We start from the raw sequence: 25,235 nt of genomic DNA on the forward strand, positions 1-25,235 counted from the left end.
TATGTAAAATCATTTTATGGGGCCCACTATCATCATGTGGTTCCTCATTGACCAGAATGTTCTATGATGTAGGACTATAGTGCGATACACTGTCATGAACAGATTGATAAATGAGGTGGAGGATGATGCCTGTGAATGACAGACGTAGGAACCACAATCGTCTTGTGTTCCAAGCTCTCTTTGAGGGCTGTGTTGCCTTGGTTTACAGATGAGGACATGGACTGAGGTCAGGGGCTGCCAGGTTGGTACTGGGGTGTGGAGCTGGGCCTTGTGTGGTCCCCACCTGCGAGCGAAGGCGATTAGTGTTTACCTTACAGTCCAAGGTTAGGTGAAAAATAACACCTTGTTCTTGAAAGATAAAAGCTAGATGTGACTATTTCAATCATTGAAGCATTTCTGTGTGAAATTACCTTTGTTTTTTGGTGGCAGTGGCACGATTGCGGCTCAGTGCAACCTGCACCTCCCAGGCTCAAGTCATCCTCCCACCTCAGCCTCGTGAGTGGCTGGGATTACCTGTGCACGCCACCACGCCCGGCTAATTTTTGTAGTTTTTGTAGAGATGAGGTCTCGCCATGTTGTCCAGGCTGGTCTCGAACTCTTGGGCTCAAATAGCCCTCCTGCCTCGGCCTCCCACAGCACTAGAATTCTAGGCATGAGCCACCACACCTGCCTGAAATTAGTTTTCATTTTGATATTTGTTTTCTTAAAATTCTTTATAATTTGCCAGAAATATATTTTGTCAGAAACAGTTATTTTTTCACTCTGGGGTTCTGATTCTAATCAGTCATTTACTAATTCAGCAATTAAAATTTTCACTTGTCAATGCCTTTTTTCCTCTGAATGTATGGTGGTCCTGAGGGGGATGCATTGTGCTTGCTCCTGGGGGCGGCGGTGGTCTGGCCTGGCCCCACCTGCGCCACCTGGCCCCACCGTCAGGACAGGCTCTCTTGTTTCCGAGTGCTCTCCCGTCTAGGGCAACCACTGTTCTTTCTTGGGGTGGTGGTGGGGGCTCTCTGAGGTGCCCCTCGCTTTGGTTTTGGCAGGCCAGCAGATGCGCTGGGAGTTGGGATTTTTCTGGGCTCCAGCAGTGGTGTGGTGGGAAGGCTCTTTTCCTGCGCTGCTGCTGAGGGGAGCCTCGAGCGTACCGGTTCCTCCGTGAAGCCTTGTACGTGCTGCGAGGTGCAGCCCGGCGTGGGTTTCACTGCCCTCCAGGAAAGGCCTGGCCCTGGTGGGCTTACTGCAGCGCAGGCACGGACCTGGGGCTGTGCTCTCAAGGGATGCCAGCCTGGAAAGGGTTGTTTTGGTGTTGAAGATCCTCTTCCGTGTCTGTCCCGTGGCCCTCGGTGTGGCGTGCCCAAGAGTGGCTTTGGACGTGGCTGCCCTCCATGTGCTGAGCCTGTGGGGGCACGGATGCGGCTGGTTGTTTCCCAGGATACTGTTTCTTGGTGTGGAGGCAGGACTCCGGATGGCAGAAAGGGGAGCAGCCTCGCCCTCCTCGTCTGCGGAGTCGGCACGGTTACGTGGGGCCACAGGGTGACCTGCTGGCGTGGAGCTAGCGTGGTCTCGGCCTCTGCCTTGGTGCCGGCCGGCCCTCACAGCTTCTCAGAAGCCTGTGTTACCAGCGAGAGCCAAACCTGAGCTGCTGTGGTGTGGGGCCCTTCTCCCAGGGCCTCCCTCGGGTGGAGCTGCTTTTCTTGGCCTAGATTTGGCGGTGCCTGAAGGGAGCCTCAAACCAGCATCTCCTGCTTGGCAGCGGGCGAGCTTGCTCCTGAGTAGCTCGACAGCCTGTGATTTACTGGGCTTGGAGAACATGCCCCGGGGAGGGGAAGCTGGCTCGCACGTTGCAGAGAAGCCAGCTTGGGTGGGTAGCCATGGAAAGGTGGGGTGGGTTAGGATGATTGCTGAGAAACTCCTTTTGTTTGCACCTTGTGCTGTGCTGGTTTCTAGAACAACAAAAACAGACCTGGCGGTCATTCCTCGTTTACTGTGCCGTGGTGGTTTTCTCTAATGCCTGGTGTAATTGCCTCTGTCTAGTATATGCTTTTCAGCAGGTGGTTTTAAGTTGGTTCCCATTATGCTTCCATGAAAGTGGGCTGTGCCCCCCGTTTTATGGCCTAGCTCATGAGCACTCAAAGACCGTTGATGACTAGAATGCGCTCTCTCTGGCCGCGTCCTCCTGCCGACAGGTTCCCCATGCCGCCGCCACACTGATCACTGGCTGCTGCACACTTTCTCAGGCGAAGACAGCCTCACTTTTAAGTGAAATAAATGGGCCGGGTGCGGTGGCTCAAGCCTGTAATCCCAGCACTTTGGGAGGCCGAGACGGGCGGATCACGAGGTCAGGAGATCGAGACCATCCTGGCTAACCCGGTGAAACCCCGTCTCTACTAAAAATACAAAAAACTAGCCGGGCGAGGTGGCGGCGCCTGTAGTCCCAGCTACTCGGGAGGCTGAGGCAGGAGAATGGCGTGAACCCGGGAGGCGGAGCTTGCAGTGAGCTGAGATCCGGCCACTGCACTCCAGCCTGGGCGGCAGAGCGAGACTCCGTCTCAAAAAAAAAAAAAAAAAAAAAAAAGAAATAAATGGAAACAAAGCCCTGTCTTCATTGACTCGTTCCTCCCGTCGTCCCTTTTGCCCTCCTGAGCCCATGCCTGGGAAAGTGGGTAACTTTTGGGGCTTTTCTCTGTGTGTGCTGACTGCCTAGGAGGCTGCCTGTGCAATTCAGCTGGAAACTGTCCCCAGGGGAGAGAGAAGAGTGAGGAGAAAAATAACCTTTGACCTGTAAACGTGTGGGGTGCTTATGGGGTGATGGTTTCTCCCTTACTGCAGATGGTGGCTGGCCCTGGCCTTGGTGCTGTCTCCTGTGTGTGGCTGGGGACAGCGGAAGCCGGGCTGGGCCTTTCCAGGTGTGGGGCGTCCAGGCGAGTTACAAGAGACGCTGCTTGCTTTTGCGAGAACTCATCACCACTTGTATCTTAGTCTGCTGCTGAGAATGTTGTACTACACTTCGCAGGAATTTAGTAACTAAAGAATGTTCATGTGTGAGGGCACTCTAGGAATTCACCAGTGTCTTGGATTCTTTTTATTTAGTGAGAGAGACCAGATGACGTCTTAGCCCGTTGCCGAGTGACACAGGGGGACGTGTTACCCCGTTGTTGAGAGACACCGGAGAACATGGTAGCCTATTGTTGAGAGAGACCGGGGGACACGCTAGCCTGTTGTTGAGGGAGACCGGGGGACACACTAGCCTGTTGTTGAGGGAGACCGGGGAACACGCTAGCCTGTTGTTGAGGGAGACCGGGGGACACGCTAGCCTGTTGTTGAGGGAGACCAGGGGACACGCCAGCCTGTTGTTGAGGGAGACCGGGGGACACGCCAGCCTGTTGCCGAGAGAGACTGGGGGACACGCCAGCCTGTTGTTGAGGGATACCGGGGGACACGCTTGCCTGTTGTTTTAGGGAGACCGGGGGACATGGTAGCCTGTTGCTGAGAGCGGTTAGTTATTTCCCAGATCTTCATCCTGCATCGCTGCACAGCTGCTCTTCTGGTTTAGGTTCTGGCCTTTCCCGCTGGGGTTTTCCAGCAGCCTCTGTAGTGGTCTTCATTGTTTTAGCGCTTCCTCGTTCATCCCCACGTTCTCCATCCCGCTGCCGTTGGAGTCGGGTCACATGGCCGCGGCTGCAGGTGATGCGGGGGTGCCCTTCGCCTACAGGACGAGATTTCTGCTGCTCCCAGGTTTATTGTTGTGGAACAACGAACCCCACAGCTGGTGGTGTCAGTGACAGCCGCACTCTTGCGTGGACCGACTCTGTGGCCTCGCAGCGTGGGGTGTAGGGGGTGGTTTGTTACTGCCCTTCGATGCCTGGGCCTCTGCTGAGAAGACCACATGGCAGGTGCCTGGAAGGGCTGGGTGCGGCGGAGGCCCTCGACTGAAGCTGGCCCTTCCTGCGTGGCAGTCGGCTTCCCGGAGGGAGTGTCTCAAGGGGCGGTGTCTGGAGAGAGCCTGAAAGAGGGTGCCGGGCTTCCGACCTGAGATTGGAGGTCACTGGCATTGCTCCTGCCTGCCTCTGTTGGTTGTGGCAGTTGGAAGCCTACCAAGGTTGGGGGTGAGGGACCCTTGATTGTCCATCTGGCAAACTCTGTTCCCCACGGATGTGGCCAGCTGGCCGCTGTGACAGCTTCCCTGTGAAGTTTCCTGTCTTCTTATCCCCCAGGCATGGTTAGGCTTCTTGTTGCACATTAGGTGGGCTTCAGGCCGTCAGCCCACCTCCCAGGGAATTTGAGTGTGTGCTGTGCCCTGCGACTGCCCCCGAACCCTGCCTCCCATTGAGGGGAGCTCGCCTGTGCCCTACAGTTTCTGCTCAGCAAGTGTTTGCTGTGTAAACCAATGACTTAGGGTTAAAACACATACTAAGTTGGATACATCTGAATTGGTGTGAAGTAATTTAACTTTCAATTTTGTATTTCACACAAGCTAAAGATAGGGAAGAGTTCTTAAAGTGAAATGAGAACTCGTTTTGGGCAAACAAGGATCATCTCCATTCACTTGGTAGGGAACGTGTTACTATCTATTTCCCTAAAAAGAGAGGGGCTAAGTCTCTGACCGCCTTGGTGAATGTGTTATTCTGAGTGGCTCGGTGAGGTGGGTGCTACCACTGCCCCGTTTTACAGACAGGAACGGAACGCAGAGACCCTGCTCTGCTCCGCAGGTGTGCCTGGTTGTCTTCCTGGCTGTCTGCTTTCCGTTTTGCTCATAGGTGTGGGATCTGCTCCGCAGGTGTGACTGGTGGTCTGCGTGGCTTCGCTGCCGCTCCGCTCAGCGCTTAGGAGAGCCTCCCAGCGGGCTCCGTGGAGAGAGTCTGAGTCCCCTCGCCTTTTAAGATGTTTCTATTCTACACTTAAGTAAGAGATCAGGCAGTTTACAGGGTTCATAATGCAAGTAAAAGACGCCAGCATTTAGTGAAAGCCCCTTCACCTTGGCCGAGCAGCCCTGATGGGCGGTTTTTCCGTGTGGTGGGCGACGGCGAGGACCCAGGCAGGGGTGGCGCGGTGTGTGGTGCAGATGGTCTGAGACAGATGCAGCTCTCACCTTGCCTGTGAGATTCTGTTTTCTGAAGGAAAGGAAATTCATTCGCTTTTTCTTAGAAGGGCTCAGCTCTAGGCTTCTTTGGTTACAGGGCTTGGATATTTATGTGAATCACCAGTTTTGTCCTCCAGACTTTAAAGCAGAAGGTAAAACCTCAGGTTGAGAATTCAGAAGGGCTAGAACCAGTGTTTGAGAGAAAATCTGATATTCCTGTTTGGTCTGATGGACTCCAGGTGTTGACGTCCGTGTGTGTGCGTCGTGGGGACCCGGCTGCCAGGTGTGTGTGAGACCCTGGCTGAACCGGTCGCCCTTCTCATTTGTTGGTGAAGCATGAATGCAGGTGGAAGCCTCTGTGTGAGGCGGTTTGGCTGTAACTTCACTCCTTTGTGTCTTTATTTATACACAGATACTTTTTAAAAACCTACTGAGATGTCTTGTTTTTCCAGGCTAGGAGGGCCCTGGACTTAAACCCGGACGTGTTTTGTGATGCCGCGATGAGGGAGGGGTGGAGAGGCTGCAGCCTCCAAGAGGGGACTGGACTTACCATTGCATCCCTGTTTTCAGATGAACTTTTGGGAGATGATTTCACTAGACTCTTACTTACCACGCACAGAAAGCGTTTTCTTTGTTATTAGGTGGTGAGTGTTTAGAATAAAAATTCTGAAAGATGTGATGAATTGTTTTTACAATTTGTGTTTTAAACTTGTATTTGTAACATTAAAAGACTTTTTTTTTTTTTTTTTTAGGCACAAATATTTAAACATGGAAAACGTGAAGACTGCTTGCCCTATGGTAAGGTTTATTTTTTTATTTTTTTATTTATTTTTATTTTTATTTTTTTGAGGCAGAGTCTCCCTCTGTCGTCCAGGCTGGAGTGCAGTGGCCAGATCTCAGCTCACTGCAAGCTCCGCCTCCCGGGTTTAGGCCATTCTCCCGGCTCAGCCTCCCGAGTAGCTGGGAGTACAGGCGCCCGCCACCTCGCCCGGCTAGTTTTTGTATATTTTTTAGTAGAGACGGGGTTTCACCGTGTTAGCCAGGATGGTCTCGATCTCCTGACCTCGTGATCCGCCCGTCTCGGCCTCCCAAAGTGCTGGGATTACAGGCGTGAGCCACCGCGCCTGCCGGTAAGGTTTATTTTTAAGAGAAGGTATCTTTGTGATGTGAGTTTGCTCATATACAGTCAGGAGTCTCTCCTTCACGTTTTCTTCATAGGAATAGGAACTGTACGTTGCTATGTTCGGACACTGTCTATCATTCTTTCTTTTGTTGTGGGTTTTAGTAACTGTCCTTTTTTTTTTTTTTTTTTTTGAGACGGAGTCTCACGCTGTTGCCCAGGCTGGAGTGCAGTGGCGCGATCTCGGCTCACTGCAAGCTCCGCCTCCCAGGTTCCCGCCATTCTCCTGCCTCAGCCTCCCGAGTAGCTGGGACTACAGGCGCCCGCCACTGCGCCCGGCTAATTTTTTGTATTTTTAGTAGAGACGGGGTTTCACTGTGGTCTCGATCTCCTGACCTTGTGATCCGCCCGCCTCGGCCTCCCAAAGTGCTGGGATTACAGGCTTGAGCCACCGCGCCTGGCCTTTTTTTTTTTTTTTTTTTTTTTTTTTTTGAGACTGAGTCTCTCTCTGTTGCCCAGGCTGGAGTGCAGTGGCACAATCTCGGCTCACTGCAGCCTCCGCCTCCTGGGTTCAAGCAATTCTCCTGCCTCAGCCTCCTGAGTAGCTGGGACTACAGGCGCCTGATACCACACCCTGCTAATTTTTTGCATTTTTAGTAGAGACCGTGTTTTACCATGTTAGCCAGGATGGTCTCGATCTCCTGACCTTGTGATCCACCCACCTCAGACTCCCAAAGTTCTGGGATTACAGACATGAGCCACTGCACCCGGCCTAATTTTTGTATTTTTAATAGAGATGGCGTTTCACCATGTTGGCCAAGCTGGTCTTGAACTCCTGACCTAGTGATCTGCCTGCTTCGGCCTCCCAAAGTGCTGAGATTACAGGCGTCATAACTGGACTTTTTGTCACTTTCCTAGTCCTTTCATAAAGAGGGATTGCTGCTCCCTCCCTCGTGAGGGAGGTCTGGGCAAGGCCTGTGTTATGGTCGGAGGTTGGACCTGGCTTTTGGGGCCCGGTAGCAGCCATGTTCCTCTGATAGCCACAGCCACCACCTCTTTTGCCTTCTTCCTAATTCTCTTAATGTATTCTTTTTGAGACTGGGTCTTACTGTGTCTCCCAGGCTGGAGTACCGTGGCATGACACAGCTTGCTGCAGCCTGGACCTCCTGTGCTGAAGCCATCGTCCCACCTCAGCCTCCTGAGTGGCTGGGACTACAGGCGAGCTTTACCATGCCCGACTAATTTGTGTGTTTTTTGTAGCAGTGGGGTCTTGCCGTGTTGTCCAGGCTGGTCTTGAACTCCTGGGCTCAAGTGATCTGCCCTGCCTTGGCCTCCCAAAGTGCTGGGCTTAAAGGTATGAGCTGCCACGTCTGGCCCAATTCTGTTAATTTTAGATTGAACCTTGATTTCTGAAAATAAGGGCAGTGTTCCTCTCCATGCAGAGGTTTGCCATCTGGAGAAAGAAACTTCTTAGAGCCTTTGTGTTTTAGAAGCTACTGAATATCAGATTTGAGTAACTTTCTTTTTTTCAAAGTTTTTCATTATGGAAAATTTGAAACATGTATAAAGAAGAGAGAGTGGTGCATACGCCCCGTGTCCCTCTCAGGAGTGTGCGAGTTCTCACGTGCGGCCCGTTTCATCCCTGCACCTTGCAGGAGGGACACGCAGTGCCATCTCACCTGCGTGTGCTTCCATGTATGTCTCTGGAAGGTGGGGCCCTTAATGTCCTCACCACACCTGAAAACGCAGCAGCAGTGCCAGGCCCTGCTGGCGGGAGGAGCGTCCTTGGTGACGTGAACACAGACCTCCTCCCTCTTGGGCTGTCGTGCTTGTCACCCTCGCTTGTCCTGCCCACTGTCAGAGCCTTCTGAGAAGTGACTCAGATGCTCTTACAGCTGACCTGGTTTTATAGGCAAGCATTATGAGTTAAACAGTACCTCTGCCCGAGGTCATGGCGCCCACCTAAAACTGGTGAATGTTCACTTTCTGTCATTTCCCAGCCTCCAGGCAGAGCTTCCCGCAGGGTCCTGCAGCTCCAGCTCCCATCCCCCTGCCCTGTCCCCACCCCACTGCCCCTTCCTCCATCTCCTTGTCTTCCATCACCTCACCTAATCCTCAGCTCTGTCTTCAGCTGCTTTTCTCCTCTCCCTTGTCAGCTGGTTGCAGTCTTGTCCATTTCACCTCCAGCCCATCTCTGAAGCCGCCATGCACGTCCACCCCAGCCTTTGTCTGTCCCGGGAATGTTGTCCTCCTGGCCTCAGCTTGCCCCCACAGCCTCCCGGGCGTCTCCTGCTCGCAGGCTCTGCCTGTCCTGCTGTGCCCAGCGCTGCCTTGAGCCTCCCCTTGGCTCAGCCTCTTGTCCTGCTATTGTTGTTGCTGCATGACACCGAGTGATTCCCCTGAAAAACAGAGCAAGCCACAGGAACCTGTGTGTTCTCCCCAGCCGCAGCGTGCCCATGGCCTGTGTGTTCTCCCCAGCCGCAGCGTGCCCTGTGGCCTGTGTGTTCTCCCCAGCCGCAGCGTGCCCTGTGGCATGTGTGTTCTCCCCAGCCGCAGTGTGCCCTGTGGCATGTGTGTTCTCCCCAGCCGCAGTGTGCCCTGTGGCCTGTGTGTTCTCCCCAGCCGCAGTGTGCCCTGTGGCCTGTGTGCTCTCCCCAGCCGCAGTGTGCCCTGTGGCCTGTGTGTTCTCCCCAGCCGCAGTGTGCCCTGTGGCCTGTGTGTTCTCCCCAGCCGCAGTGTGCCCTGTGGCCTGTGTGTTCTCCCCAGCCGCAGTGTGCCCTGTGGCCTGTGTGTTCTCCCCAGCCGCAGCGTGCCCGTGGCCTGTGTGTTCTCCCCAGCCGCAGTGTGCCCGTGGCCTGTGTGGTCTCTGTGGCTGCAGTGTGCCCGTGGCCGGTTGGGCCTTTGTGTGTGCTGCCCCGCTTCAGGTTGGCTCCTGCTCTCCTGACCTCCACTGCTGTTGCTTCACAGCAAGGAAGTTGAGTAGGTTCAACTCTAGCAGCTCTTGGTTCACAATTTGGGATGATGGGGTCTCGGTGATGTCTCCTGCCTCGAGGCCCCTGTGGAGCCGGCTGTTGGCTTCAGGGACACAGGTGGTGCAGTCAGAAGATGCCTGCAACCCTCCCCATGCTGAGTCTGGCTCTTGTTTGCAGCTGCCACCGTCCTCAGGTGCCTCGATGACTGCAAACTCCCCGAGAGCAACCAGACCCTGCTGCGGAAGCTGGGGGTGAAGCTTGTGCAGCGACTGGGGCTGACCTTCCTGAAGCCGAGGGTGGCGGCATGGAGGTAGGCACCGTGAGGGCGGCGCCTGGAGAAGGGTGCTGTGGGGGGCAGGTGCCATTGATGGGGGTGCAGGTGCTGTTGGGGCAGGTGCTGTGGGGAGGCAGGTGCCCTGTTGTGGGGTGGGGAGGCAGGTGCCGTGGTTCTGGACACAGTCGGGGGCACTGTCTGGCCGGTGCTGTGGCTTCCGGGTCCAGTGGTGATGACAGAGAAGGCGCGTTAGTAACAAGTGTTTTCTGCTTTCATTCATTTCTTTAATCCCAGAAGTGTTTCTGATTTTGAGAGGAATGGTTTTCTTTTGGTTATTTTCTGACTGCATCTCCCAGTTGGAGGAACTGCAGCTGGCGTGACAGGAGGGCGGCATGCGCGTCGTGTGGCTCGGAGTCGGCGCAGCCTCCCTGGTGTGGTGGCGTGTGCGCGTCGCGTCGCTCAGAGGCGGTGCGGCCTCCCTGGTGTGGTGGCGTGTGCGCGTCGTGTCGCTCAGAGGCGGCGCGGCCTCCCTGATGTGGATGCGCTGTGGGGAAAGCTGCATCTGATCCGTGATGAGTCTGAGTGACAGGCTCCCTTTCAGAGACTGTCGGAGAAGGTGCAGCCGTCTTTCTTGCTGCAGTGTTGGCGGCTGGTCTCTCAGTGCTGCTGTGGGGAATGTTCAGTGCTGTACCAGGCGGAGTTTTCCGGAGAAGCAGCCCACAGGATGTGTGCATCGGCGAGGCTGTGAGCTGGAGACCAGGAGAGCTCATGGTGGTTCTTGGCCAAAGACCTCCGGGTGGAGACCCAGGAAGAGCTGATTGGTTTTAGTCTGAAGACAGAACAAGGCCAGCTGAGAGATCACCAGGCAGGAGGGCTTCCCTCGTCCTCGGGGAGGGCCGGCCTTTTGTTCTGCTGGGGCCTTCCGCTGGCTGAACAAGGCCCCCTGCCTTCGGCAGGGTTCCCTGCCTGACTTTATCTACAGATTCACATGCTTTGCTCGTCCAGAGCCCCTCACATAAGCACTAGAAGCAGGTGTGATGAAATAGCGGGGCGCCCCATGGCCCAGTCAGCTTGACATGTAAAGTTAAGCATCACAAGCACTGAAGTGTTGATAGGGAAAATAATCCAGAATTCCTAGTTCTCTCGATAATGATGTACGTGTTGCTACATACATTTCACGTAATTCTAACGTGGCTGGGTTTTAGTCCCTGTTCTTGTGTTTATTTTTCTCTTCCATCTTCCTGTACGTTTCCTTTTTCTTATGTATTTCTAACTTGTTTCCATTTTTATCTCCTCGGTTGGATTTTCATGGTCTCTTTTAGTACCATTCTTTTCTTGGTTACCTTCTGTTAAAGAGGATGGACTTACGCTCTGGGGGCTGTTAGATTCCTGGTTCTTCTCACTCTTCCTGCCCAGCCTTGGCTTGAGGCTTTGTTAGGGTGGGTCTGTCTCAGCTCTTTTCCTCCAGGGATGGGTCTTTTCTCCACAGCAGGGTCCTTGCTTTAAGTCTGTAGCCTCTCAGGGTCTTCGGTGGAAGTCACGGCTTTCCCTCCCGTCCTGCTGGGCCCTCTGAGGGTTGCACAGTCTCCAAGTTCTGTGCAGCACTCGGCCTCCCAGCTATTCTCTGACAGGTGCGTCTGAGTCTCGCGTTGTGCTTCCTCATCTTGGGGTGCCCAGGGATCCACGGGAATTTGGGGGCAGAGTTTTGGGGCCTTTTCTCAGCAGCTCTCTTCTCCTCTCCTCTCCCCCAAATATGAACCCTCCACCCAGTGAGACTGCTGCTCCCTGGGCCGTTTCCCTGGTACAGTTTAGAAAGTACCCCTGCGGGGAGGAGGTGGAGGTGGTGCACCTGCAGCTTTCCCTCGCTGGGGATTGTTGCCCTACCTTGGTTGCCATCACCTGCTGGCCAACAGTGGCTTTACGCCTTCTGTCCGAGTCTCACCATTGTTGAGGTCAGGAGGGCACGTACGGAAGCAGCCTGAGGTCATTGTCTTTGTGGTGCTATCTGATCTTTGTGAGGTGGCTGCGCTGCGCACTTCCATGAGGAGAGTGGCGGCTGCGGTGCACGTGCCTGTGGGGCGTTAGGGGAGACTGGGGTCTGGGGTTTGCACCTGCCTGTGGTACATTAGGGGAGACTGAGGGCCGGGGTGTGCCTGCCTGTGGGGCGTTAGGGGAGAGTGAGGGCTGGGGTGTGCCTGCCTGTGGAGTTTAGGGGAGACTGGGGGCTGGGGTGTGCCTGCCCATGAGGCATTAGGGGAGAGTGGGGGCCAAGGTGTACCTTGGAGTTTAGGGGAGACAAGGGGCTGGGGTGTGCCTGCCTGTGGGGTGTTAGGGGAGACTGGGCCCGGGGTGTGCACCTGCCTGTGCGGCGTTAGGGGAGAGTGGGGGCCGGGGTGTGCCTCCTCGTGAGGCATTAGGCGTCTTGCTGGGTGCCTGACGGTCTCCGCCACAGTCTTATGATGGCTGATGATACTCTGTTCATCCTAGTTACCCTGCATAACAGTGTACCCTTAAATTTAGTAGCTTGAACAGTGCACTTTTTCCTCACAGTTTCAGTGGGTCTGGAATCTGGATGTGGCTCAGCCAGGTCCCCAGCCAGGGTCTCTCCTGAGGCTTTGTGAAGGTGCCAGCCTGGCCACTGCCATCTCAAGGCCTGCGTCAGGGGGTTCTGCTTCCATGCTCCTCAAGGGTTCCGTCGGGACCCGGCGCCTTGTGCGCTGTTGGCGGGGACCCCTTTGAAGTCCTTACCACGTGGGCCCCTCCGCAGGGCAGCACACACCGTGGCAGCTGGCTTCGTTGGAGGCTGAGAGGCGGGGGGAAACCGCGGCTGTTTGAAAGGTGGCAACTCTCGCCAGACTCTGCGTATTCTGTTCTTTGGGAGGGAATCATTGGGCCCATGCCACACCCTGTGTGAGAGGAACGCCAGGAGGTGGGGGTCACGAGGCCATCTTGGAAACCCGCACTCTCCTTGTTTCCTAGACTTGGAAACTGAGTGCCAGAGAGCTGGAGCTAGGATGAGTCATTTGAGGCAGGTTGATGGTGTCACCATCAGTGTGTGAGTTCTGGTTCTGCCTCCGAAGCCCAAGTTGTTTGTCCTCTGCAAAGCTGTCTCAGGCTACAGCCACAGCAGCTGCCCTGAACTCTCACTGGACACCTTTTCTGCATGAGACCCAGTAAGCGGGACCCACAGCCAGGCTACCTGCCCTGCGCTCACCCTTGGCAGGAGCAGTCGTGTTCGAGGGGCCCTTGCTCAGTGCGGGGCTGGGCTGCACTCCAAGCACATACTCTCACCGCTCCTCACACAGCTTCTGAGTAGGTCTGTGTTCCCATTTTATAGCGGGGGAAGTGGAGGCGTGGAGTGGCTCAGGAGCTGTGCAGACTCACACAGCAAACAGGCGTACAGCAGGCTTGACCAGGAGCCGGGTCCCGGGGCCTGTGCCGTTTGCCCCGTCGGGGATGGCGATGCAGGTGCCCACGTGGGTGTGAAGAGGGCTACACGTTGCTGCCTTTTGAGGGGCATTCGGGAGGCAGGATCTGTAGGAACTGGTGACGGGTGAGACGCAGCTCCTGGCGATGAAGGGGACATGCGTGGCCTGGGCGGTGGCAGGGGTGGCTGTTCAGGAAGCAGCGGGTCCCGGAGGCCGGGTGCTTCCCCGGGGAAGGTGCTGGTCCTGTCGTCTGTGTACCCATCATCATGCCTTCTCTCCTGACTTTCCATAATCAAAACTGGACAGCAGGTGAGGACGCTGTGGAATCGCGGCGTGCGTCGTGGCTCACATGGGTCGTCCTGGCAGTTTGTGCTGATGGCGGTGCCTCCGGGTTTCCCCTTCTTATCCGGTCTCTGCAAAGTGCGTGGAATTTTCACAGGCATCCTTTAAGATTCAGTGACAGTAAATGACTGATTTCAGTCTTCAGGATGCTGTGAGCTGCAAAGCTGATCTGAGGATGCTTTGTTTGCACAGGTATCAGCGTGGCTGCCGATCCTTGGCTGCAAATCTGCAGCTTCTCGCTCAGGGCCAGAGCGAGCAGAAGCCGCTCATCCCGACCGAGGATGCCGACGAAGATGACGACGTCCCAGAGGGCGTGGAGAGCGTGATAGGTGCGTGGGGTATAAGCGGCGGCCTCTGCTCTTGGGCATCGTCAGGCCAATTCCCCTCCACTCCAGGACCACACTTCCTTCTTCCCTTCCTGGTGCCAGCACTGTCTGGCCACCGGTTCCCTTTGGCCAGTGCATGGTCACTGCCTGTCCTCTGGCTCCTGAACCCAGGCCTGTCCCTGCCTGTGGACAGTCTCTTCCTGTGTGCCATAGAAGCCCTTTTTCCCACCGCCTCCCTACCTTCCTGACCTGGGCAGCTGGGCGTGTCCTCAGGAAACAGTTCTCCCAGGAAATTGAGTTGGGGTCCCTGGGGCTCAGGTCTCTGGCTCCTTGGCCCCTAAACCCTGCTCAGTTCCTTACCTCAGGAGCCGTTTCAAACTCCCTTAAACCACATTACACCTTGCAGGGGTCTCCATCCACTGCCCTTTTCCCCTCCTGTGGGGTCTCCTGCTGCACAGAGACAGCTAGAGCCGTCAGCGGAGCCCCTCACGGCGGCCATCCTGGGACTGGCTGCTGTCCACACACTGTCCTGCCCTCCTGCTGCGGGTTGGATGAGGTCTTCCCTGGACCCAGGCAGGGCCTCATGTCCCCTCCCTGTGAGGCCCCCATCCTCCCAGTGTCCCCAGCTTCCTGATGGGCGGGCGGGGCCGCGCTGCCTGTGCTGTGCCGCCCTCTGCTCACATCCCCTCCGCTCCCTCCAGGGCCGGTTTCTGCCCAGAGTCATCTGCACCCCACCTCGACCGTGACCATCAGGGCGCCTGCGGCGCCGTTGCCAGCCCCGAGCCAGCATGCACTCTGGCCCTTCCCTTGACCTTTGCTTCTCAGAGCCCTCCCTGGTTGCGTGGTAGGCGCCCGCATCTGTGCTGGGCGGCTCCAAGTCCCGGGCGGGGTCCTGGGTCTGCCCTTTCCCCGTGTCCGCCACCTGCCCCAGGCTCATTCCTGTCTCCCACCCCCTGCGGGCAGTCCCCTCTGCCTGCATTCCAGCTGCTGTGCTGGCTCCAGACTGTCCCTCCACCCTCCCCTGTGGTCACTCAGCGAGCTTCTCCTTCCGGGTCTTCCCAGGGCTGCTTGGTGCCCTCAGGCTGAGGCTTCACCCCTGCTGGGGCTTGCAGGGCCCTCACCATGTGACCCAGCCCCTCCCCGCGTCCTCTGGGCTTCTGTGTGGTTCTTAAAAGTTCAGCCAAGGCCTGGTCCCTGGGAGAGGCGTCTTTGTGCAGCCGCTGTCCGGGGCTTTTCTCTGGAAGCTTCCGAGCCCACTTCGGTCACCCTGAGCTGTGGGCCCTTCCCCTGGCCTGGGTGGGGCCCTTGATGTTGGCCTTCACCTGGGGGCAGGCAGGCAGCTGCTCCCTGTCGCCTGCTTCGATGGGGTAGATCTGTTTCTTAGGAACAGAGGACTTAGGAATTTGGCTGTATGTGATTATTTGAGAAGGGAGAGAAGGAAATGTTCTTTTCCTGTCATTACAATTAGTATTGTTAATGTAATTCCCTTCATCCTATGCACTGAGTAGCTTATAGGATGGGTCACCTTGAGGCTGGGAAACTAGGAACTTGGTGTGGACTCTGTCGTGCATCACCACCTTCTTCCTACAGAGCAGCTGCTGGTCGGACTGAAGGACAAGGACACTGTTGTGCGGTGGTCTGCAGCCAAAGGGTAGGTGTCCGCGGCCACAGAAGCACCCTGGGGAGTGGACCAGCCTCTCAAGTGCGATTCAACAGCTACAAATACCCGACAACTTTGGAGTGGCAGCGTGGCCCCTCCGCGGCCCCCTCCAACTTAACGTGTGTTACTTCATGGCGTGAAGATGGTTCCCGAGGTGGAGCTTTAGGCTCCTCCGTCCTCTTGCCTCTGGCTGGCCCTGCCGGGTCACGAGCAGACCAGGTTTACCTGTTTATCTTCAAAATGTTCCCTTGTTTTTCCACATCCTCCTCACTGTGCCCCCCTACCTGTTGTTCCCCACAGATGGGGGTCACGGCTTCTACAGTGATGGTGCTCAGGGAAGAGCCCTCTTTTGTGGGGTGAGCGAGGTGCCAGCCCCTCACTCACCCCTCACTAGCACCTGTCATACCAGTGGGAGCTGACACACACCCTGCATCCCGGGCCTCAGTGGAGGTCGTGGGGCAGATCTAGTAGGGCCTGGCCTTGAGCACAGCAGGTGGAGCCCTGGCCTGGAGGAGCTGGTGGCCCTGTGGGCTTGGGCTGTGCAGGGACAGTGATATACGTGAAGAAGGTGCTGAGGTGTTGGAGGTCCCTTCTGTGGAGGGGATGAGGCAGGTGCAAGGGCTGGCAGGTGCTGGGGGGCAGAGAGGCCCCTGCTGTAGAGGGATGAGGCAGGTGCAGGGACTGGCAGGTGCTGGGGGGCAGAGAGGCCCCTGCTGTGGAGGGGATGAGGCAGAGGCAGGGACTGGCAGGTGCTGAGGTGTCAGGGAGGTCCCTGCTGTGGAGGGGATGAGGCAGAGGCAGGGGCCGGCAGGTGCTGGGGGATGAGGCAGGTAGAGGGGCCAGCAGATGCTGGGGGATGGGGAGGCTGGTTTTTGCCCTTGCTCTCTTGTGCATCTATGCTGGGTCAGTCCATACGATGAGCTCTAGGAGGAGCTCCACAGGGCTGCAGGGGCTCATATAGGCCTTTGTGTTGCTGTTCACGGGGGATGGCTTCTCAGCCCGGAGGCTTGTCTGGTTGAATGTGATAGGCCCACGCAGTGAGAGGCTGGGCAAGCCTTCCCAGGGTCCTTCCTGGAGGCCTCTGGCCAGGACCTTCCCCGTGGGGCCATCTCCAGGGACTTGGACCCTGTGAGCCAGCCCCAGGCAGCCTCCCTGTGGGGCCGTGAGCCCATCTCACCTGGCCTGAGGGGAACCTGCGCAGTCAGTATTTGGGGCGGCACAGAGGAAGCCCTGCTCCAGTAGGGAGGGTCAAGGGGAAGCCCTCAGCGTTTGCCTGCTGCCTCGCTGCCCTCAGCCGTCACTGGTGGCCTGCGGTGTCCGCGTCACGGTGGTACATGGTGACCTGCCCCGTGCTCCGTGTGCTCACTCGTCCCTTTTGAATCTGGCTGGCTTCAGACGTGTGCAGGCTGCTTTACCCTTCGGCGTATTTTACCACGGGGGCTCCGAGCAGGGTGTAGGCTTTCCTGGAGTCGGCCCTCCTCTCCTGGTCTCTGGAGGAAAGGCTTTTGTTCAGGACATTCACACGTGTCACGCACGCCCTTGGCGACAGGCTGGTGCCCCTGACGGATTGCTGCGTTTCTCTTTCAGCATCGGTAGGATGGCTGGCAGGCTTCCCAAAGCCCTGGCGGATGATGTGGTCGGGTCTGTGCTGGACTGCTTCAGGTATGTGAGAAGAGCCGGGGAGGTGTGTGGGCCTGACCCTGAGTTGAGAAGCCCTGGCTTTCTTTATACCCTTTCATGCTTTATTTTCATTGAGCTGTTTGTCAGACTCCAGAAGCTCTTTTTTCCCCCTTTCGAAGTTAAACTTGAGAACTCTTGTTATTTCTGGTGTGTTACTTTTATCAACTCCTTTCTATTTAAAAACCTTAAGGGAAAGAGAGTCAGTTTAGACATATACCCAGGTAGATGTTTGTTCTGAAAGGAAAAGCTCTATTAAGTGAGTTGGGGCTGCTCCAAGAGCTTTCTGTGGGAGGTTCGGGTCTGCCCCTCACCTGCCCGTTAGCCACGTGTATCACTCAGACCTTGCAGTGAGGCTGGTGTGGCCAAGGCCTGAGTTCAAAGTTGAATTTCATTTTAATGAAATGTGAGGCTTTGGGAGGCCAAAGTGGGAGGACTACTTGAGCCAATGAATTCGAGACCAGCCTGGGCAACGAAGCGAAACCCCATCTCTACAAAGAGTTAAAAAATTAGTTAAATGTGGTCCCAGCTACTTGGGAGGCTGAGGTGGGAGGATCACTTGAGGCCAGGAGTTTGAGGCTTCAGTGAGTCATGATGATGCCACTGCTCCAGACTGGGCAACAGACTGAGACCCGGTCTCAGAACAAAACTGAATTTAGACAGCCACATGTGCTGTGCTGCATTTGTCTTGTCAGCCTTCAGGGAGTTGAGCCTTGCGGCCGTATGGCTTGTGGGTGGTAGAGGTGTGGGCTGGAATGTGCAGGTGGCAGGGCCTGGGGTTTCAGCCTGGGGCCTGCAGACCAGCCCTGGTGTGGTCACACATATGAGGCATCGATCTGTGACCTCCCCAGGGATTCTTCCTTTTGCTTGTGTAAATGTCTCTCCCAGTTTTGGAAGCAGAGGACTGAGAACAGGCGTCCAGTTTGCTCAGGACTCCACTTTTGCTTGTGTAAATGTCTCTCCCAGTTTCAGAAGCGGAGGGTGGAGGACAGGCGTCCGGCTTGCTCAGGACCCTGGGCGTAATGTCTCCCAATTTCAGAAGCGGAGGGTGGAGGACAGGCGTCCGGCTTGCTCAGGACCCCGGGCGTAATGTCTCCCAGTTTCAGAAGCGGAGGGTGGAGGGCAGGCGTCCGGCTTGCTCAGGACCCCGGGCGTAATGTTGCTCTGCATTAGCCCGGACACCGTGGAGAAAGCTGTCTGTCAGCACTTTGGAGGCTCCAGTTCGTGCTGCCTGTGAGTCACCAGGGACAGCTCCGGCAGCTGTCCACAAAGTCTTGTTTTCCTTCTGGAGCAGGTTTCTTGTGCACTTAGCCTCCAGCCTGCTCAGTGACAATTTCAGGAGCACAGGAAACAATGTGTCAGATATGGGTCATGTTTTTCAGAGCAGTGAGCAAGCGTGAGAAATGTTCTTCCAGTGGAAACGTTCCTAGCAGAAGCACGTTCTTTATTGTAACCGCTTGATGGGAGGCGGGGTTGAGGGTGCTCCGAGCTTGGCTTCTCTGTAGGACGAGACCTCCAGCCTCGTTCCAGTGTGTCCCTGGAGCTCCAGCCTCGTTCCAGTGTGTCCCTGGAGCTCCAGCCTCGTTTCAGGTGTGTCCCTGGAGCTCCTTTCTGGTGGTTGTGGTGGGCGTACGTCCTCCTGTCACCTGGTGCCACCTGCGGCCTTCACAACAGTGTGGTGGGCTCCAGGCCGGGCCTGCCCATGCCTCTCTGGACTTTGCCTCTCTCCTCCGGCTGCTGGGCTGCCTGCTCGTCAGGCCTAGTGTGTCTCCTGAAACTCACTGTGTGTCTTTCCCCCCACAAGGTGCAGCCTCTCTGGATTGTGTGTTCCTTACTCCAGCTCACCATCTTGGTCTGGTTTCATTTGTCCTGGCTGGTTTAATCTTCACGTGCTTCTTTACCTTTATTTTTGTTATTTTAATGCTCTCATTCCATTTTTGTAGCTAGGTTCTGGGACAGGGGGGCCTTTTTACTGTGGATTTCTCAGGACCTTCAGCCCAAAGCAGCTACAGGGCTGTCACCCTGAGTCCTCGCGGATGCAGCTCTGGTCAGCGCCTGCCTCCCCTTTCCCTGTGTGCTCAGCATGTGATTATCAACCATGGCATAGAAAGGTGCAGCCTCAGAGCAGGATGTCTGAAGACACCAGGAAGCCAGGAGTTGCTGGTGCGTGGGGCGGCCCACAGCCCTGCGTGGTGGCTGCTCCAATCTTGTCCTTCCCTGGGATGTGTGGTGAGCTACCAGCCTCTTCTGAAACGGGTTGGAGAAAGGGCATTAATTATATTAACTGTAAGAACACCCAGCACCCAGGACAGTTAACTTACTCCCCGCTCCATTTCTGGGCTGGGTTATACAGAGTGGAGCTGCACCCATCCCCAGGGGGTTCAGGACCTGTGTGGCTGGTGTGGCTGTCCCCAAAGCATGCACGACTCCCTCAGGACCTGGGGCCCCCTTCCGACTCCCATCCCCGGTCCTGCAGCATTACCCAGGACCCAGGACGTAGTGCCAGACCACAGGCTGTGGCAGAAGCAGGGTGCCTTGGAGAGGAGTGTGTCTGTGTCTGTGCCAACCCCATTGGGTTCTCCCATGAGCAAACCAAGTGAACCTGTGCCCAGGCCCAGCTGTGGGTCCTGCTGACTTGCCCGAGCGTCTCCTGAGACACTTGGTGTGGAGCGTTTGGAAGCCACGGCACCACGCTGTGCCCCCGCCACCCGCCCCCACCCTGTGTCAGCAGGAGCCTCCCCACATGGGTTCCTTCCTGCTCCAGCTTTACAGTTTCACTGAGGTTTTAGGCTGGGTGATATGTTAGTTCAGAATTGAAACTGAAGGGAAGAAGAAGAAGACAGCCTCCCCCGCTCCACAGTGACCCGGGGCACCCGTTCCTCATCCCTCATCCCCCTGGGAACTGATGCAGGTGTGATGGGTACAGAAGTTTTCTTTTTTTTTTTTTTTTTTTTTTTTTTGAGACGGAGTCTCGCTCTGTCGCCTAGGCTGGAGTGCAGTGGCCGGATCTCAGCTCACTGCAAGCTCCGCCTCCCAGGTTTACACCATTCTCCCGCCTCAGCCTCCCGAGTAGCTGGGACTACAGGTGCCCGCCACCTCGCCTGGCTAGGGTTTTTTTTTGTATTTTTTAGTAGAGACGGGGTTTCACCGGGTTAGCCAGGATGGTCTCGATCTCCTGACCTCGTGATCCGCCCGTCTCGGCCTCCCAAAGTGCTGGGATTACAGGCTTGAGCCACCGCGCCCGGCCAAGGGTACAGAGGTTTTCTTGGTTTGTTTCTGAGATGGAGTCTTGCTCTGTCACCAGCCTGGAGTGCAGTGGCAGGGTCTCGGCTCACTGTGATCTCCGTCTCCTGGGTTCAAACCATTCCTCTGCCGCAGCCTCCTGAGTAGCTGGGACTACAGGCACGCACCACCACGCCCGGCTAATTTTTTGTATTTTAGTAGAGATGGGGTTTCACCATGTTGGCGAGTCTGGTCTTGATCTCCTGACCTTGTGATCCTCCCTCCTCGACCTCCAGAAGTGCTGGGATTACAGGCATGAGCGACCGCGCCCAGCTGTTTTGTTTTTAGAGATGGGGTCTTGCTGTGTTGCTCAGGCACCATGGTAGCTCACTGCGGCCTCTACCCTCTGAGTTCAAGTGATCCTCCCGCCTCAGCCTCTGCGTAGCTAGGACTACAGGTGTGCGCCACCATACCCGGCTAATTATTTTATTTTATTTTGTAGAGATGGAGTCTTGCTATGTTGCCCAGACTAGTCTTGAACTCTTGACCTCAAGCAATCCTCTTGCCTCGGTCTCCCAAAGTACTGGGACTATAGGCCTGAGCCCTGTGCCTGGCTCAAATTGTTTCTTTCATTTTACACAGATAGTGGCTTGCTTGTCACGCTTCTCCACCAAACGCATCTTTGAGGCCATTGTACGTTAGTGCTGTTTCCCTTGCACTTGGTAATCTGAGACCCATGTACCTGCGACTCTCTCTCTGTTCCTCTCCCACCCAGAGCTTCCACCACTTTCTGTTGTCTTCCCTCCCGAGACCCCGCTGTGCGCCCAGGAGCGCCTTCAGCTTGGGTCTGGGGCAGGAACTCGCCCCCAGCTGCTTGGTTTCTTGCCCCTGGTGTCCATGGCCAGGGCCCCCTCTCCGGTTCGGCGGTGCCGCGGGCGGCTGGGCCTCTCAGGCGAGCCTCATGCATGGATGGCACCCCCTGGACCCTGCCGCCCTCGCCACCGTGCCGCAGTGAACACGTCTGATTTGGAAGTAAACATTGGCCTGACAGGCATTTGTTTTGGTATTTTTAAGTCACGGTAACCTTGGTATTTTGTCAAGTTCATTCAGATGTTACTAAATCTTTGTGAAAGGTGTGAAGCATCTTTCTCCAGTGAAAACCCTAAAGGACACAAGTGCTGATGTGAAAATATGCAAGGGCTCGTGGAGCCTCTGGGCAGACAGTAAAACACCTGGAACTTGGAAAAAGTATAATTGTGGTTGAGGCAGTCGGTGACAGTGAGCTCTGAGGAGCAGCTGGTGTCTGTCTCAACCTCTCCTCTCCTCTGGGCTGGGCACGCCACAGGCGAGGCAGCCGCCGGGTGGACGGGCACTCTCCGATTTTCCTAAGTATTCTTGTCGCTGTTGATTGCCAGCTAGTCATACAACTTAGTGGGTTTTCCTAAACATTTCTTTGCTGTCAAATTTAATGAGAATCAGTAAAAGCCTCAGCAGAGCTTCTGAACCCCACCCCAGGGAAATTAGTAAATATAAAATATTATGACTTGATCAATGGGCATTGCAGTTGTTCATTAAAAGTTCGTATTTCAAGTACTGTGAAAAATCTCGAAATGCCAATTCATTATTCTAGCTTTTAATTTTGAACTTGACTAAACGGTGGGGTGTCTTCCTGCTGCCTTTTCTACTGGCATCTTCCTGTGCTAGGATTCCTGTTCTAATACTTTTAATACTGTTAACACTTTTCTGAAGTATCTTGTTTCTTTCTATGGGAGCGTGGGTGTTGCCCGTACTTGGAGTGATACCACTGTGGTGGGGAAACTGCACCTGGGATGGCACGGACGGGACGGTCTCTTTGTTTGGGGACTGACCAAGACTTGTCCTCACTCTCGGGAGATCTGAAGAGGCCCTGGGGTGGGCACGGCTGTTGTCTTTGTACTCAGTCACAGTATGTTATTTCTTCACCCATCTGATTATTTTTTTATTTTGAGATGGAGTCTCGCCCTGTCTCCCAGGCTGGAGTGCAGTGGCGCGATCTCAGCTGACTGCAACCTCCGCCTCCCGGGTTCAAGTGATTCTCCTGCCTCAGCCTCCCAAGCAGCTGGGATTGTAGACGTGAGCTGCTGTGCCCAGCCTTGATACTTTAAAAACTTATGAATAGGTTTTAATGTGTCTTACAGGTACAGGATATGGACTTGCCAAGCTGTGCTCCTTGCCATGCTGTGGGCTTTGAACCAAAAACTGACACGTGAGCTGTGGTCTCAGGATCTTTGTTGCTCTCAGTTTCCAGGAGACCGACAAGGCGTGGCACGGGGGATGTCTGGCGCTGGCAGAGCTGGGCAGGAGAGGCCTGTTGCTGCCGTCTCGACTCGTGGATGGTGAGTAGCTGAAGCACGGTCAGTTGTGTCACCAAGGCTGTCCGTGGCAGGCTGCGGCCGTTTGTCTGATCCCATCTCCGCGGTGTGGCCCTGCCACAGGCACACACAGAAGAGCTTGAGAACGAGGTCTGTCCACCTTTTTCTCACATCGGCCTTCGTAATTTCCTAATTGCCTCTTTTTTCTGCTGTGAAATTTTAATGCCACAGATTACCCTGTGTACCTGGTTTTAGAGGGCCACGAATCCTTGTAATGTCTGATTTTCTTACCCCCCACAACCAGTTTTCATTCTTGAGGGACGTTGTTGCCCCTTAAGGACACATGCGGTGGCACCTGCTTCAGTTCTAGAACCAGGTACCCCTGGCAGCATCCTAGGCCACCTGGAGTGACGTGGTGCTCCCTGGAGATGAGGCTCATGCCAGTTTGAAACCAGGGTGGGAACTGGGGTGGAGGGCCAGAGGAGCTCTGCAGTGGCCAGCAGTGGGGTGGGGACAGAGGGCACAGCATGGCAGACGCAGGGGCACGGTGGGGACAGAGGGCCCAGCGTGGCAGACGCAGGGCACGGTGGGGACAGAGGGCCCAGCGTGGCAGACGCAGGGCACGGTGGGGACAGAGGGCCCAGCGTGGCAGAGGCAGGGGCAGGGCGGGGGCAGAGGGTGCAGCGTGGCAGATGCAGGGGCACTGCCGCAGACCCTCTGTTGAGCAGCGGCCACACGCAGCCCCGTGTGTGTTTGGTGAGGACAGTCCCTGGGTGTGGCTGGCAGTGCCCTCTGCGGGCAGGAAGGAAAGGATGTCTGTACAGGATAGAGTGGGGGCCCATCCTGAGAGGGCCTCACCACAGACACTTTGTTCTGTCCAAAATAAAGACGCCTGAGATGTGGTGGCCCCGCGTCTTCCCGGTGCGGAGCTGTGGTGGCGTCTGAAGCGACTGCTTTGCACTTGGCGTTGTGATGTGTGGGGAGAGCTTGTAGAGCCGGCAGTTCTTTTTTTTAATGTTTCTGCTTTTTTTTTTTTCAGACTTCTTTAATTTTTAGACTTCTTTATTGAGTTTAATTTACTTACCATAAAATGCACTCACTGAAGTGCACAATGAAGTGGTTTTGTGTATTTACAGAATTGTGCAACTATCGCCATAATTTAATTCCTGAACATTTTCATTGCCTCCGAAGGAAACCCTGTGTTTAAGAACTCACTGCGCTCTCCCCAGCACCCTCGCCCCAGCAGCCACATCTCCGGTGTCTCTGGAAATTTGTCTTTTATAGACATTTCATAAAAGTGGAACCTACAACGTGTGATCTTTGGTGTGTGAATTCTACCACTGAGTTCCTCTGTGTGGTAGCCTGTGGAGTGCCTCCTTCCTTCCTGTGGCAGAGCCTCGTCCTGCTGTGTAAATGCACCACACACTACGTTTTATCCATCCGGTTCATCAGCTGATGGACCTCTGGGCTGTTTCTGCCTTTCACTGTTAGGATAATGCTGCCATGAACATTGTGTACATGTTTTTGAGTGGATGTTGAATATAGACCTAGAAGTAGAAATGCTGGGTCATACGGTGACTCCATGTTTAACTTTCTGAGAAGCTGCCACACTTTTTCCAAAATGATTACCCCATTTCACACTCCTGCCTCCAGTGTATGAGGGTTCTGTTCCTCTGATCCTCACCAACACTTGTTTTTATCTTTTTTTTTTTTGAACCGGGTTTCACTTTGTTGCCCAGGCTGGAGTGCGGTGATGCAATCTCTGCTCACTGTAATCTCCGCCTCCCAGGACCAGGCGATCCTCCCACCTCAGCCTCCTGAGTAGCTGGGACCACCGGTGCGCACCACCACGCCAGATTGTTTTTAGTTTTGTTAGATACAGGACTTCACCACATTGCCCAGGCTGGTCTTGAACTCCTCAGCTCAAGCTGTCCACCCGCCTTGGCCTCCCTGAGTGTTGGGAACACAGGCATGAGCCACCGCACTTGCCCCCTGCTTCTTTAAAAAAAAAAAAGCCCTCCTAGTGAGTGTGGGGTGCCACCTTGTTGTGCTTTTCATTTGCTTTTCCCTAACGACTGATAACACTGAGCATTTTCTGTGTTTGTCCATTTGTATGTCTTCTTTGGAGAAATGTCTGTTCAAGTTCTTTACTCATTTAAAAAATTATTATTTTTTAAATTGTTGTAAGTAAGAGTTTTTTATGTGGTCTGGGTATGAGTCTTATATTGGATGTATGGTTTGCAAATGTTTTATTGCGTTCCGCGGCTGCCTTTTCACTTCCTACTGATGGATTGACGCGGTCTCGCTCCATTGCCCAGGCTAGAGTGCAGCGGCCCCACCACAGCTCGCTGCCACCGTGATCTCCTGGGCTCAAGCCATGTTCCCACCTTAGCTTCCCAAGTAGTTGGGACTACAGGGTCACCACTACGCCTGGCTAATTTTTTTTCTTTTTTTGAGACAGGATCTCATTCCCATCGCCCAGGCCAGAGTGCAGTGGCGTGATCTCGGCTCACTGCAGCCTCCACCTCTCAGGCTCAAGTGATGCGCCTACCTCAGTCCCGCAAGTAGCTGGGGCTACAGGTGCGAGCCACTATGCCCAGCTAATTTTTGTGTTTTTTGTAGAGGTGGGGTTTTCCCATGTTGTCCAGGCTGGTCTTGAACTCCTAAGCTCAAGTGATCCCCCCGCCTCAGCCTCCCAGAGTGCTAGGATTACAGGCGTGAGCCACTGCACCTGGCCTTCATGCCTGGCTAATTAAAACAATTTTTTGTAGAGATGGGGTCTC

The 25,235-nt window shown here is 55.1% G+C and overlaps 1 protein-coding gene across 18 annotated transcripts in view; it reads left to right on the forward strand.

Annotated features, from left to right (window-relative positions):
- TBCD (tubulin folding cofactor D) overlaps positions 1-25,235 on the forward strand; it is a 189,128-nt gene that overhangs the window by 33,719 nt on the left and 130,174 nt on the right. For 15 of the 18 annotated variants that reach the window (XR_012426388.1, XR_012426390.1, XR_012426389.1 and 12 more), the window contains exons 8-13: positions 5,833-5,878; positions 9,350-9,482; positions 13,409-13,545; positions 15,133-15,193; positions 16,790-16,864; positions 22,382-22,476. Coding sequence is in view for 14 of the 18 variants with exons in the window: in XM_074021048.1 (XP_073877149.1) it covers positions 5,833-5,878; positions 9,350-9,482; positions 13,409-13,545; positions 15,133-15,193; positions 16,790-16,864; positions 22,382-22,476 (547 nt within the window). In the remaining 4 variants the exon portion in view is untranslated. The remainder of the gene's footprint in view (positions 1-5,832; positions 5,879-9,349; positions 9,483-13,408; positions 13,546-15,132; positions 15,194-16,789; positions 16,865-22,381; positions 22,477-25,235) is intronic. The other 3 variants (XM_074021053.1, XM_074021055.1, XM_074021054.1) reach the window with 1 other exon arrangement.

This window comes from Macaca fascicularis, chromosome 16 (assembly GCF_037993035.2).
Source record: "Macaca fascicularis isolate 582-1 chromosome 16, T2T-MFA8v1.1".
NCBI lineage: Eukaryota > Metazoa > Chordata > Mammalia > Primates > Cercopithecidae > Macaca > Macaca fascicularis.